General features: G+C 39.0%; 1 protein-coding gene and 1 pseudogene across 3 annotated transcripts in view; one reads left to right on the top strand and one right to left on the bottom strand.

Annotated features, from left to right (window-relative positions):
- The window catches only part of LOC116463691 (calcium uptake protein 1, mitochondrial), a 262265-nt gene that overhangs the window by 180282 nt on the left and 66485 nt on the right, over window positions 1–15498 (bottom strand). For all 3 annotated transcript variants that reach the window (XM_058434807.1, XM_058434806.1, XM_032146908.2), the window contains exons 3-4: window positions 11879–12047; window positions 75–237 (exon numbers count right to left, since the gene is read on the bottom strand). In XM_058434807.1, coding sequence (XP_058290790.1) covers window positions 75–237; window positions 11879–12047 — 332 coding nt within the window. The remainder of the gene's footprint in view (window positions 1–74; window positions 238–11878; window positions 12048–15498) is intronic.
- On the top strand, window positions 9257–9476 carry LOC116463695 (cytochrome c oxidase subunit 7C, mitochondrial-like; annotated as a pseudogene).

The following is a 15498-nucleotide window of genomic DNA, read 5'->3' as shown; positions in this document are numbered from 1 at the left end:
ACTATGTAGAAAGAGACAAAGTAGCTTATAACAAAATAAATATCACAGTCTTATATTTCACTTTAGCAACTTACGTTCTGGTTGTTTTTCATTGGGTGTTATGGATCGCACAAAATCTTCTGGTGTCATAAACACTTCTGCTTCACCAGGCTCACTGATGACTTTCAAGGTGGCAAAATATCGGAAGATTTTGTCTGGCGTGGAGTAGGCTCGAATCCTATTCTCATATTCCATCACCTAAAGTTAGAAATTTAGAAAGTGTTGCTATATTAAGCAATGCTCATATGCTCATATATTCTTATCACTGCTCATCAATTCTCATATATTTTCCATCTTATTTTGGGAAGAAATTCTATCTTTTTTTCTATACTTAGTTTTTTAATATTACAAATGAATACCAAAAACTTTTAATATTCTTGGAATTTTTTATTTCTTGCAATATACCATTCATATTCCAGTTGAGGCAATCCTCATGTAACTTTTGTTTAAAACTTTTTTTGAAGAATTTTCTAATGTTTTAAATCACTGAAGGCTAGCAAAATTTTTAAATGTCATAAGAAATTTCAGAAGATTTCAGTAATAGGGTACAATGCCATATATATGCCAACCTATAGGTTCTCAAATACCAAGTCTTTTTTTCTATTTTTTACAATCCTTCCCAGAAGAATTTTTTTAACATTCTCTTTTTTAAAAATGATCTTTATTTTTGTAGAGGAAGGGTCTCGCCACATTGTCCAGGCTGGCCTCAAACTCCTGGGCTCAAGTGATCCTTCCGCCATGGCCTCCGAAAGTGCTGGGATTACAGGAAGTAGCCATTGCACCTGGCCTGAATACCAAGTTTTTACAAAGGGATTGATTTTACAGTTTCTACTTCTATGCAATTTCCTAATTCCTAAAACAAAACAGACTTTAGATTTCATAGGTTTCAAAAGCTAGTAGGTCTTCAAAGACATTCAATGATGGCATAGAAAAATAAAATTACATATCATGGAAACTCAATTATTAACAGGTCTGAAGCAACAGACTTTTGATTATAAAATTAAGCAAACTGCCAGAGATCCTTTACATATGGCATATTTAGAAAGCAGCAAAGTTGGGAATCACACAAGCAAGTGTTGGAATAGCAACAAAATCAAGTATGGCATATATTTAACTAAAAGGCTGTCTAGTTAATATGAAAGTTCATTCCCTTATCTGGTATACAAGCCCCCATTCTGTACATGGAACATACAAAATACTACACCAGCCACATAATATTTTAGTGAAAATAATTTATCTCATACCTGAATTTTACACGTTGAAATAGCCAACAATAAATAATATCTTAAAAATAACTGGCTAGAAAATGTGTCAAGGCAATAAAACCTATAATCTCATCAGTTTCATGTCCATAAAGCAATTTACCAATGTTAAGAAAAACTTTATTGATGTTTTATTTTATTTTATTTATTTATTTTTTTGAGATGGAGTTTTGTTCTTGTTGCCCAGGCTGGAGTGCAATGATGTGATCTCGGCTCACTGCAACCTTCACCTCTGAGTTCAATCAATTCTCTTGCCTCAGCCTCCCAAGTAGCTTGGATTACAGGTGCTGGCCACCACGCCCGGCTAATTTTTTGTATTTTTACTAGAGATGGTTTCACCATGTTAGCCAGGCTGGTCTCGAACGCCTGACCTCAAGTGATCCACCTGCCTGGGCCTCCCAAAGTGCTGGGATTACAGGCGTGAGCCACCACGCCCAGCCTTTATTGATATTTTAAATTTGCCACATTAACATGGCAATTACTATAACTGTCAGTCCTGGCTAGATGTCACTTTGAAGTCACTGGCAGCAGCTGTTTAACAAGGCTCTTAATTCCACTACCACATGTGATTTTAGCAACTGAGAAAAGACTGCAAATTTGTAACCACATATGATAGGAATTTTTTCAATGCTAACTTGTGACACAATCTGAATAGATTTCACAGGAGACTTTATCAAAAGATTGCGCATGTGGCAAACACAGTAAAGAGTTTTGCAACCTCTCAGCAGCCTTCAGACATAGCTACAAGTTTTAAAGGCATTTTATATTACACAACAACTGTCTGCTGGGAAATAATGGCTACAAAAGAGATCTTTCTTCTTTTTTTTTTTTTTTTTTGAGACAGAGTCTCGCTCTGTCACCCAGGCTGGAGTGCGGTGGTATAATCTTGGCTCACTGCAAGCTCTACCTCCCGGGTTCACGCCATTCTCCTGCTTCAGCCTCCCTAGTAGCTGGGACTACAGGTGCCCGCCACCACGCCCGGCTAATTTTTTGTATTTTTAGTAGAGGCGGGGTTTCACCGTGTTAGCCAGGATGGTCTTGATCTCCAGACCTCATGATCCGCCTGCCTCGGCCTCCCAAAGTGCTGGGATTACAGGCGTGAGCCACTGAGCCCGGCCAGAAATACTTTTCTTTAGGCCATCTGTATTTTTATTCTTCCTCTGAACAACAACAACAAAAAAGAAACCATTTGGAATGTTTGGGGTATATGAGCAGCAATTACTACCAATGAGGACTTTGTGACTTTGTGAATTAAAAATTTAAGTCAATCATATACATAAAGGTAGAAAAATAAGAACTTAAAAATCAAGAATTTAAGACAAAACCAGATTCGTTTTTTAAATAATAGATCAAAGAAAGTAACAGACTTAGTATACTCCCACATTGGTAGAATTTAGTATAGACCTATTGTATGGTATATATTTTGCTTTTTTTCCACTTAGCATTGTATCTTAGCCTGGTTAAAAGAACAACAAACTATCATATAAAGAGTTCAGAATATAGCATCCAAGATAATAAAGGCTTGAAAGCAGAGATATATAGAAAACTGTTGAAGGATTTTGGGATGTTTAGCCTGAGAAAAGATATACTAAGAGAATTATGATGGTTCATTCAGTCATATACCTTATAAGACTTTCTTGAGCATTATTAAGACATCTGTCTTCAATAACACTGCTAGACTTAATTGGATCAAAATTTGGGCATTATTTTTCCTATATGAACTGCATCAACGAGTAGCCAAAGAGAATTTATAACCAAATAGTAGATGACGGATAGTGTCTGTTTATAAAATATTCCAATTAATAAATGAAAAAGATTTGATAAAATTAGAATATCATTTTGCAACTTCAATGAATTAACAGATATAGGCAATGAACATCAATAACTGTTAATACTGCAAAAAAAAAAAAAGCAACTAGACATTAGGTGTCTTATGATAAAATAACATAATATCACCACTAATCTTGCTGCAGGGATCAAAACCTGAGTCTGATCGAGCCTCAGAATCCAGATGCCAATATTTAGGTAATATAGAGAAAAGAGAAACATGCTGAATTGCACTGAGAATAAGCATCGGTAAAACCTAGGCTCTAGGAAACTTTATGGGCTAAATGGCCTGCATTCTGTCACTTGTAGATTAAGAGGCTTTAAAGATATATCATCAAACAAAATAAGCAAGATTAAACTATATGTCTAGGAATAAACATTGGAGTAAAAAACTATGAAGAACAAAAAGAAATGGTTACTGTAAAAATCATTTTAGGTTTCCTATATCTGTGTAAAACAACAGTAAAACAATTATTTTTTTTCAAATACAGACATTGGCCTGTTAGCCTTGTCTGTAATCCCAGCACTTCGAGGGTGCCGTGGCTCATGCCTGCAATCCCAGCACTTTGGGAAGTCAAGGCGGGTGGATCACTTGAGGTCAGGAGTTCGAGACCAGCCCAGCCAACATGGTGAAACCCCATCTCTAGTAAAAATACAAAAATTAGGTAGTTGTGGTGGTGCACACCTGTAATCCCAGCTACTGGGGAGGCTGAGGCAGGAGAATCTCTTGAACCTGGGAGGCAGAGGTTGCAGTGAGCCAAGATCGTGCCACTGGACTCCAGCCTGGGTGATAGAGAGAGACTCTATCTCGAAACAAAACAAAACATACAAAAAAACCCCAAAACAAACAAACAAACAAACAAAAAAACAGACATTCTATGTGATGCTGAACAATAAAACTAGACTCGTGAGGAAGAACTCTGAATAGTATTTCAAAATGAAGCAAATAATTCCCCAGCAAGGGAAAGATGAAGAAGAACATGAAGATCATTATCATAATTATTTCCCCTAAGAAAGAGGGGCTATGAGGATCATTGTAAAATCTTGTGTTTACAAAATGCTGTCATCTTTTACTGTTACTTAACTTCACAAAACAAAACAAAACAAAGCAAAAAAGCAGGCCAACCAATAAAAAGTAAGCCCCAGCTTGAGACTTCAGTTTTAGAAAGGAAAAGTACATTGTTATAACTATACAAAAAAAATCTTAAGGAAGAAAAATGTTAATTTTTTCTGTGATTTGACAACTTTAAGTGATATGGACAGTGGTGAATGTCACCACTCCTCCATATTTAATGGCAGAAGCAAGGGGAAAGGAATATAAAAAGAATGAGTCTACCCAAGTTGGTAGTACTGACTGTGATGAGTACCTCACTCACTCAAACAACGCTTTAAAACTACTCCTGGGCTTGCTCCTTGAATGACACCACACACAGTTAATAGATGGTCCAAGAGGAGTTACACTGCTCCCATCATCAACCACATTCCTGCAAAGGATTACCTATCTTTTGGCCATGGATGGAAGATTAGATGAGATGAGCAACTGATGCCTCTACTTGCATGGTAGTCCATATCACCACCACAGGCCTCTGTTTCAAAGGCCTGTATTTAATTGTCTGTTTCAGTTGGGTTACAAATTAAATAAGAGGAGAGGATAGGGGAAGAATGGGCTCTTTCTATTGTTAAAAGGGACATATTTTCCCTTGGTCCTGATACCAGTTTTATGGCTTAATTTTGGTAGCATGCCCAAGGAAAACCATGGAAATAATGTCTTGAGCCCAAGATAATGTAAGTGACAGTAAATCCCTGTGGACCCTGATGTCAGAAATAATGCATAGGCATGGGATGCACACTGAGGCCACACCTGGAAAAGGTAGAAGGCAGAAAGGTTTTGTAAATATATCATGTGGCCGGCACACTCTCTCTCAAGAGGTGACATAACCTAATCTGTAACCTAACAGTTGTCCTCCATTTTCGAGACTCCCTCTCCTTTTGCTAGTCAATTTTTGGCCATCCTTAATAATGAACATCTGTCATAGGATGACCTCTTAAGGTTCTATGCAATTCCAAGTTCTACGACACTCATCTCAGAAAGTAAATTAATAAAGTAAATTAATTTTTGGCAGTAATAGTAATAATATACATAAGTTCCAACATTAACATTCTTTTTTTTTTTTCTTTTGAGACAGAGTTTCACTCTTATTGCCCAGGCTGCGGTATAATGGCACGATCTCAGCGCACTGCAACCTCCGCCTCCCAGGTTCAAGTGATTCTCACGCCTCGGCCACCCAAGTAGCTAGGATTACAGGCATGTGCTACCATGCCCAGCTAATTTTGTATTTTTAGTAGAGATGGGATTTCACAGGTTGGTCAGGCTGATCTCAAACTCCTGAGCTCAGGTGATCCACCCACCTCGGCCTCCCATAGTGCTGGGATTACACGTGTGAGCCACCGCATCCAGCCCCATATTAACGTTCTTAACTGTTGGTCAAAATAAGTCCCCAAATTACTAAATAATATATTTTTTCATTTGTTGTATCTTACTGATGGTAAAAGCATGTCTGTAAAAATTTCTTCTCCAACATATTTTGCCCATGTTGAAAAAATTTGGCCGGGTGTGGCAGCTCTCGCCTGTAATCCCAGCACTTTGGGAGGCAAGGTAGGTGGATCACCTGAGGTCAGGAGTTCGAGACCAGCCTGGCCAACATGGTGAAACCCAGTCTCTACTAAAAATACAAAAATTAGCCAGGCATAGTGGCGGATATGTGTAATTCCAGCTACTTGGGAGGCTGAGGCAGGGAGAATCACTTGAACCCAGGAGGCGGAGGATGCAGTGAGCAGAGATCACACCACTGCACTCCAGCCTGGGTGACAGAGCAAGACTCCATCCCCCCCCAAAAAAAAGAAAAAGAAAAATCTCTATGGCCTTGATTCTTGGCCTTTCTTCTAAAACAAGCATATTAGTTAGGGTAGGTTAAAATGCTATTACAAGTACACCTCAAAATACAATATCTCCAATAAAATGAAATTGTCTTTCTCACTAAGATACAATCCACAGTGCACATTCCTGGTTGGCAGGAATTGATAAGTTCCTTCATGTACTCAAGCTCAAGTCAGCCAACATATGGCTTCCAAGGTCAGTTCAGCTCATTACCATTCCAGTTCTCAGGAAAAGGGGAAAGTGCATTGAAAAACCCTGTGGGGGCTTTAGGAGCTAGGCCCAGAAGTGGCTCAAATCACTCAGGAGCCAGGCCTAGACGTGGTTCAAATTACTTCCATTCACTGGACAACTAGCAATCTCCACCACAGTGGGATACAGTGAAAAATCAAGGCTCAAGATCACATTTAGAAATCCTAAGATCACTGAAATGACACGACAATAACTGACCAAGGTTAAACCATGAACAAAGTCTTGTGACCAGAAGACATAATGTTAAAAGAATGCAGTATAAGGAGCAAGAGTTTTGACGTCAGACAGACTTAAATTTTATTCCTGCCTCTATGAGTAACCAGTTGTATGATTTTAGGCAAGCTACTAAATTCCTTCACACAATAAACTATATATGTATATAAGTGAATGTCTACATACACACTCACACAAACATAGATATACATACATATATAGATGCATTCATATAAATATATACTATGGCACACAGAAAATGCTCAATAGTTTCCTTCCATTTTTCTATTCATTCTGTTGTTTGTAAATAAGTAAACTGAGTCGAGTGTCCAGCAGCAGACTACTTTCTTTAGCATTTTGTTTGGCATATATAGCACATTTTACATCTTTTAATATTCATGTTTGCCTATCAATCAATTTAAAATTACAACAAATTGAACTAAATAATTTGGCTTTTTAAAATGAAGATGCTACTAAACATAGTCTCAATCAAACAAATAGCTCAGAAACAACAATGCAGGCAAAGCTATCAGAAATATAAAAATAACAAACCAGATCTTTACTAAGCAAGAGTCTAAAAAGCAGCAACACTTTCTGTAAACGGATCCCACAATTCAAAGAGCAATTTTATATCTGAAAAGTACAGAAATGACAGTGGGATTTCAATAAACTTAGAATTTTCTGGTTTTTGAGCCTGTGCTCTAAAAATACAGAAATCATTGGTAAACCTAAAGCTGAGAAAAATTTAAAAGGCATAACCAATTCAAAAAAAAGCCACCATCTCTGTGGATCAGAGACTACATAGAAACATAATGTGGTAGGAAGAAATGAAGTTGTAGGCTTCTGGGCTTCAGTCTGAAAACAGGCAAAGCAATTAGGGGCTCATAGTACATGAGATGAAGAGCAGTAAGTGTGCAGAAAAGGAGGCATGAACCAGAGCTAAATTCATTGAATAAACCAGAAGAAGCTATGGCAGGGCTTCTCTTGACCATGAAAGGAGGGTAAAGTTTCAGTAAGCTGCTACCTAGAGAAAATGCTCATTTAGAGCATTTTCTGCAGCTTTGCCCCAGAACCTTTGCCAAACTGTTGTTGGGTTCAGTGACTGGATCTTCAATACAATGAAGCACAGAGCTATGAATATAAGGCCTACTTCTGAATAAAAAAACCTAGCCAGTGAGAGAAAGCAGCCACTCAAGCACTAAATAGGAAAAAGTAAGCAAAACAAACAAAAAGGAGCAGCAGCAGGAAGATCTCTTGAGGCCAGGAGTTTGAGACTAGCCTGGGCAAGACCCCATTCTATAAAAAATCTTTTAAAAAATTAGCTGGTTATGGAGATGCATGCCTGTAGTCCTGGCTAATAGGGCTGAGGCAGGAGAACTACCTGAGCCCAGAAGTTCGAGGCTGCAGTGAGCTTTCATCATGCCATTGCATTCCAGCTTGGGTGACAGAGCAAGACTCTGACTCTACAAATTTTATTTTTTCAAATGAGCTAGGCATGGTGGCACACACCTGTAGTCCTCTCTATTCCAGAGGCTGAGGCAGCAGAATTGCTTAAATCTGTGAGTGCGAGGCTGCAGTGGGCTATGATTGCACCACTGCACTCCAGCCTATGTGACAGAGCGAGACTCTCTCTCCAAAAAAAAGAAAAAACCCATAAAAAACAAAAAAGCAAATTTAGGATACCAGTTTACCTCTGAAGAAGATGGAAGATGGGGGAGGAAAGGGACTGAAGGGGAGTATAAAAGCAATATATTTTTAATACTCATTTCTTTTTTAAAAAACAATCTGAAGTAAATACAATACTAAAACTTGACAAAACTGACTGTTGGGTGTTTATAAAATTATAAAATTATATAAATTATAAAATTTATATAATTTTATAAACTATAGACTATATAATTTTATAAAATATAAAAACATTATTCTCTATTTTTTCTCTGAATATTTGAAATATTAAATAAAAATTAAGAGAACATAAAAGAACAAAAGTATAAATGAAAAATGAGAGGGCCAGGCACAGTGGCTCATGCCTGTAATCCTAGCACTTTGGGAGGCCAAGGTGGGAGGATTGCTTGAGCTCACAATTTTGAAACCAGCCTGGGCAACATATTGAGACCTCTACAATGAATAAAATTTTTTTTAAATAAAATTTTTAAAAAGAAAAAAGTTAAAAGAAAAAGAAAAGTGAGAATGTGAAGGACAACATGTAGAGCAGGGGTCCCCAGCCCCGGGCCGTGGACTGGTACTGGTCCAGGGCCTGTTAGGAACCAGGCTGCATAGCAGGAGGTAAGCAGCAGTGGAACATGACTGACTGAGCTCCGCCTCCTGTCAGATCAGAGGCAACATTAGATTCTCATAGGAGCATGAACCCGATTGTGAACTGCATATGCAAGAGATTTAGGTAGTGTGCATCATGAGAATCTAATGCCTGATGATCTGCAGTGGAACAGTTTCTCCTCAAACCATCCCCTCCCACTCTGTCTGCAGGAAAACTGTCTTCCACAAAACCAGTCCCTGGTGCCAAAAAGGTTGGGGACTGCTGATGTAGACATCACAGGACCAGACCAGAGGGAAAAAAATTAATGGGAAAGTGGCAAGAGAAAAATACATGATCAAAATGGAGAAGAAAAAGGGGATTATAAAATGCAGTTTAAGGAGGACTTGGTGTGGTGCTGCCATCTCTCCTGCCTTCAGTCTATGCACCTCTCACTGAACTTCCAATAGCATCATGTTGGAACAGGGCATCCAGAGGTTCACAACCTCTGTGGTCCACAGGAGGCATGAGGCACTATAAAGAGGGCTCAGGGAAGAACATGCTATTTTCAGTAGAAAATAAGTGGTGGTTACTAATTATAATGACTTTGTACTTTGGATCTGGATTTTATGCACATTTCTTTATAGTAAGACACCAACTGCTTAAGAAACACGGATGTTTAATTCATCCATGAAACAGATATGAAGAGCATTTTAAGAGGTGCAATCTCTGAAAAATAAATCAAACCCTTGAATTTACATAGGATAATAGATATGTTTTTAATAAACTTATGACATAAGCCAGGCACAGTGGCTCATGCCTATAATCCCAACACTTTGGGAGGCCAAGGTGGGTGGATCACCTGAGCTCAGGAGTTTGAGACCAGCCTGGCCAACATGGTGAAACCCCGTTTCTACTGAAAATGCAGAAGTTAGCCAGACATGGTGGCGGGCATCTGTAATCCGACCTACTCAGGAGGCTGAGGCATGAGAATCATTTGAATCCGGGAGGCGGAGGTTGCAGTGAGCCTAGATCACACCACTACGCTCCAGCCTGGGCGACAGACCGAGACTCCGTCTCAAAGTGAACAAACAAAACACAAAACTTATGGCATAAAAATGTGGTTTATTATTTCTTAAATTATAGAGAAATTCTTAACATGTCTATATAGATTATGTAAAAGAATGAATATACAAAGAATGACTGAAAAAACAGAATGAAGACAGAATAAGTGATGAAATAGATTATTAGAGATACAGAAAGACATTAAAACAATTATCCTTGAATAGGGAAAAGAGCTCTTCCTCTGAAACTTCAGTGAAAGAAATAAGAATTATTTCAAATACAGATTAGATAGATTTTGTAACTATAAGGGTTGGAATTTGAGTAAATCACATGGATAGCTTTAATTTTTTCTATGAAGTATGAGACATGCTCATCTGCTGAGCAGAAGGCAGGAGTAGAAAATGGAAGTTCAGAATAAATGTTTATTTGGGACATTTTAGCTGTATTTTGCAAAATGGAAAGTGTGACTGGCCTGTAGATGAAACTGCTGGCACAGAGTAAAGTTGTGCTTTCTTTGAATTCACTCAGGGAAAAACAATAAATAAATGTATCCTGACAGAAAAACAAGGACACTTGATAATTGACTTGTGATGCATAACTTTTGTTCAAATTCACCTCTATCAGAAATGAATCTGGGTATAGAGAAAACACATTTAATAATTTCATCTAGGCTGGGCATGGTGGCTCATGCCTATAAACCCAGCACTTTGGGAGGCCAAGGCAGGCGGATCACCTGAAGTCAGGAGTTCGAGGCCAGCCTAGCCAACATGGTGAAACTCCATCTCTACTAAAAATACAAAAATTAGCGGGGCATGGTGGTGCATGCCTGTAATCCCAGCTATTGGGAAGCTGAGGCAGGAGAATCACTTGAACCCAGGAGGCGGAGGTTACAGTGAGCCAAGATCGTGTCATTGCACTCTAGCCTGGGCAACAGAGGGAGACTCTGTCTCCAAAAATAAAAAAATAACTTCATCTAACAGATGAAACCAGACAGAAGATCCAGATTTTACAAAGAACTCTTCTTGCAAATACACGAACCACACACACACAAAACACAAAAATAACTCAAATTATCTTGTTGCATTATTAGCTATAGTTTAGCAATTGAAGGCAACTCCCTGAATTTTAACCTTGACATGCAAAATATCTAAGAAATCCATCCTTTTCATTGTTCATCACTCATGTTTGCTGAACTCAAATACCTGATATCATAGGAACTGCTGTAGTGGAATTGAAACTTCGCTGAGGCAAAGCTACATAACAGCGGGTTGTGTTAATTACATAAAATTTTTTTTTTTTTTTTTTTTTTTGAGACTCGGTCTTGCTTTGCCATCCAGGCTGAAGTGCAGTGGCACAATCTCAGCTCACTGCAACCTCCACCTCCCGGGTTCAAGCAATTCTCCTGACTCAGCCTCCTGAGTAGCTGGGACTACAGGTGCATGCCACCATGCCAGGCTAGTTTTTGTATTTTTAGTAGAGACAGGGTTTCATCAGATTGGCCAGGTTGGTCTTGAACTTTTGATCTCAGGTGATCTGCCCACCTCTGCCTCCCAGAGTGCTGGGATTATAGGCATGAGCCACCGCGTGGGGCCTAATTACATAAAATCTTGATAGTCATTTGAAGTTTGCGCTGTCCTCAAAGTTACTTGGTCTTCTAGAAGTTATGTTTCCAAAGAGATTTTATTCTCTCTCTACAACTTGATATCAGAAATACCACAAAGACCCAACTTAACATATATGATAACATTTAGCATCAGGAAGATCCAGAAAAAAAGAATCACCTTAGGCAGTTGAACTGAAAGAACTAAGAAAAAATATGCTAATTGTGGTTATTGGTCCTAGATCCTTTTAACTACCTCCTTTAACTTCACATTCCAAGAGTACTTTTGGCTTAGAACATGATGGAAAATAGCAAAGAAGTGATAACTGGAAAGTGAAGAGGAACCATCTGAAACATGATTAAAAAGATTGAACTGCATTATTCTACTTTAAGATATACTTCTGATCAACTTATAAGACTATGTTTCATACTTTTCTGTCTCTGAATCCAGAACGTTTCTTCTTTTTCTCTTCTGGGTGAGGCGCAAGATCTGCAGTCTTTTTCTCATGGTTACAAACATCCCCTTCATCTTTATTCTTCCCTTTATCACCAATGTCACTTTTTAGGTTGTCTACACATGGTGGAGATTCTGCATGGGCCCTGGATATGCAAAAAAGAAATCTGGATTAATCCTGAACATCCATCATACTAGACAAATAAGGAAAAAGATACAGCTTAGCAGAGCAACAGCAATGAAATTTGTCAAATATTCTACATGAAGAAGTTCCTCAAAAAATATAAAATAGAACTTCCACATGATCTCTGGTTATATATTCCAAAGAAATGAAAGTGTCTCAAATAAATATTTGCATATCCATGTTCACAGCAGCACTATGCACAATAGCTGAAAGGTGGAAACAACTCAAAAGTCCATTGGCAGATGAATAAACAAAATGTGGTATATACAGATAATGGAATATTTTTCAGCTTTAAAAGGGAAGCAAATCCTGTCACAAGCTACAACATGGATGAATCTTGAGGGCATTATGCTAACTGAAATAAACCATTCACAAAACCACAAATACTGTATGACTTCACTTACATGAGTTACCTGGAATATTTAAATTTACAGAAACAGAAAGTAGAAGGGGGGTTACCATGGGCTGAGGGAAGGGGAAGCAAGGAAGTTGCTCTTGAATGAGTAGAGTTTCAGTTTTGCAAGATGAAAACGTTCTGGCGATCTGCTTCACAATGATGTGAATACACTTTAAACTACTGAACTGCATATTTTAAAATGGTGAAGACATGTGACAGAAGCCCTCATCCACACATCTTCTCATTGAAACCAGAGACGATGAGCCCTTCCAGTACAAAAACTAAATGGACTAGACTTCCAGCCATAGAGCCCCTCCCTCCTTGTTCTTCATCTCACTCCAACTCTTCCCATTCTCATCCTCCCCTTGTCCCAACTGTAACTGAAAGGGTGGAATATCAAGGTCTTTAGAAAAAAAATGGTTAAGATGTAAGTTATGCACCTTTCACTACAATAAAAAGGAACATAAATAAAGAAGAGGGGACCAAAATAATATAATACAAGTATTTCTCTTTTAAAAAATAATATAAGTATTTCTGGTAGTTGAAGCCATTGCTGTAATGATATAATACTAAATTAATTAAATATTACAGAACTGATGAAATACAATGATGTACAAAAGAAGACTTCTGCTTACAGCCGTAATGGAGCAAACGATAACAGATCTGACTTCCCACCAGGGCAAAAATACAGAAAATGGAACAAAATATATCAAATGATTGCTTTCAGACACTGCACAGTATGCAACTCTCTAAGAAAATGGAGGCCTGGCCAGGCGTGGTGGCTCACATGTGTAATCCCAGCCCTTTGGGAGGCCGAGGTGGGTGGATCACTTGAGGTCAGGAGTTCGAGACCAGCCTGGCCAACATGGCAAAAACCCATCTCTACTAAAAATACAAAAGTTAGCCGGGTGTGGTGGTGCTTGCCTGGTCCCAGCTACTTGAGAAGCTGAGGCAGGAGAATGTCTTGAACCCAGGAGGCAGAGGTTGCAGTGAGCTGAGATTGCACCAATGCACTCCAGCCTGGGTGACAGAGTGAGACTCCATCTCAAAAAAAAAAAAAAAAAAAAAAAGAAAAGAAAAATGGAGGCCTGTAATTGCCCAGAATTTCTGTCTGAAAATATTTTCTAGACCACAAAGAGGATCCCAAGCCAAATACAGTGATCTTGCTAAATTAAAGTGACAGAGATCAAAGTTTGGAAAACCTGAGGTGCCTGGAATTGGTGAGGCAGAGGACTCGAAAGGAAATAGACACACAGAGAAAGAGCTCCAAAAATGTATACAGAACACTCTTGAGTATTAAGTCAACACTAAGCAGTGCATTCTTAGGATGAAACTACACAAAATAATTGCCAAGGAGCCACAGGCCAGTCAATTTCCAGAGCTCACAAGCAGGAAACAATCGAGCTCTACCAAGTCAGACTAGAGGAACCTCACTGAACACCCAAGGCATTTAGTAACATCCCAGAAAGATCATGCTATATTAATAGGGCTAAGTTAGCTCTAGAGGCTGGGCATGGTGGCTCACGCCTGTAATCCCAATACTTCAGGAGGTTGAGGTGGGCATGTCACTTGACCCCAGGAGTTTGAGACCAGCCTGACCAACATGGTGAAACCTTATGTCTACTAAAAATACAAAAAAAAAAAAAAAATTACCCAAAGGATTATACATCATGCTGCTATAAAGACATATGCACACGTATGTTTATTGCAGCACTATTCACAATAGCAAAGACTTGGAACCAACCCAAATGTCCAACAATGATAGACTGGATTAAGAAAACGTGGCACATATACACCATGGAATACTATGCAGCCATAAAAAAGGATGAGTTCATGTCCTTTGTAGGGACATGGATGAAGCTGGAAACCATCATTCTCAGCAAACTATCACAAGGACAAAAAAACCAAACACTGCATGTTCTCACTCATAGGTGAGAATTGAACAATGAGTACACATGGACACGGGAAGGGGAACATCACACTCCGGGGCCTGTTGTAGGGTGGGGGGAGGGATAGCATTAGGAGATATACCTAATGTTAAATGATGAGTTACTGGGTGCAGCACACCAATATGGCATATGTATACATATGTAACTAACCTGCACATTGTGCACATGTACCCTAAAACTTAAAGTACAATAAAAAAAAAAAATTAGCCGGGCATGGTGGTGCACACCTGTAATCCCAGCCGGGCATGGTGGTGCACACCTATAATCCCAGCCAGGCATGGTGGTGTACACCTGTAATCCCAGCTACTTGAGAATTGCTTGAACCCAGAGACAGAGGTTACAGTAAGCTGAGATCATGCCACTACACTCCAGCCTGGGCAACAGAGCAAGACTCCATCTCAAAAAACAAACAAAAATGAAAAACAGAGAGTGACAGAGTCAGAAAAACAGTACCTATGTATTTTAAGAAAGAGAAGACTGTGGCTCGCTACATTTTCTCTTCTCTCCAAGGAAGTTTCCATAGTGAAAAAAATTATCAGGGACACTAAAGTACCAAGTTTCTTTAGTTAATTTCACAGGGTCACCAAATTGTGAAGTTTCAGAAAGCATTCATTTTCAGCTTTTTTTTTTTTTTTTTTTTTTAGACAGTTTTTCTCTGTCACCCAGGCTGGAGTGCAGTGGCGCAAGCTTGGCTCACTGCAACCTCCACCTGCCTCCCAGGTTCAAACAATTCTCCTGCCTCAGCCTCCCAAGTAGCTGGGACTATAGGCTCACGCCACTGTGTCTGGCTATTTTTTTGTATTTTTGTAGAGATGGGTTTTTGCCATGTTGGCCAAGCTGGTCTCGAACTCCTGACCTCAAGTGATCCGACCACCTTGGGCTCCCAAAGTGCTGGGATTACAGGTGTAAGCCACCGCGCCTGGCCAGAAAGCATTCATTTTCTAAAGCTGCTATTGCTATCCCTATCCCATTATTTAAAATGTTCAGCAGAGGAGACAGGCAGACCTTGAAGCACAGTGTTCTTAAGTATTGCCTTGGCATGTTGAATTCTTTGAAACATCTTATTT

This window comes from Hylobates moloch, unplaced genomic scaffold (assembly GCF_009828535.3).
Source record: "Hylobates moloch isolate HMO894 unplaced genomic scaffold, HMol_V3 SCAFFOLD_53, whole genome shotgun sequence".
Classification (NCBI taxonomy): Eukaryota; Metazoa; Chordata; class Mammalia; order Primates; family Hylobatidae; genus Hylobates; species Hylobates moloch.
This window is presented reverse-complemented; position numbering and strand designations above follow the sequence as displayed.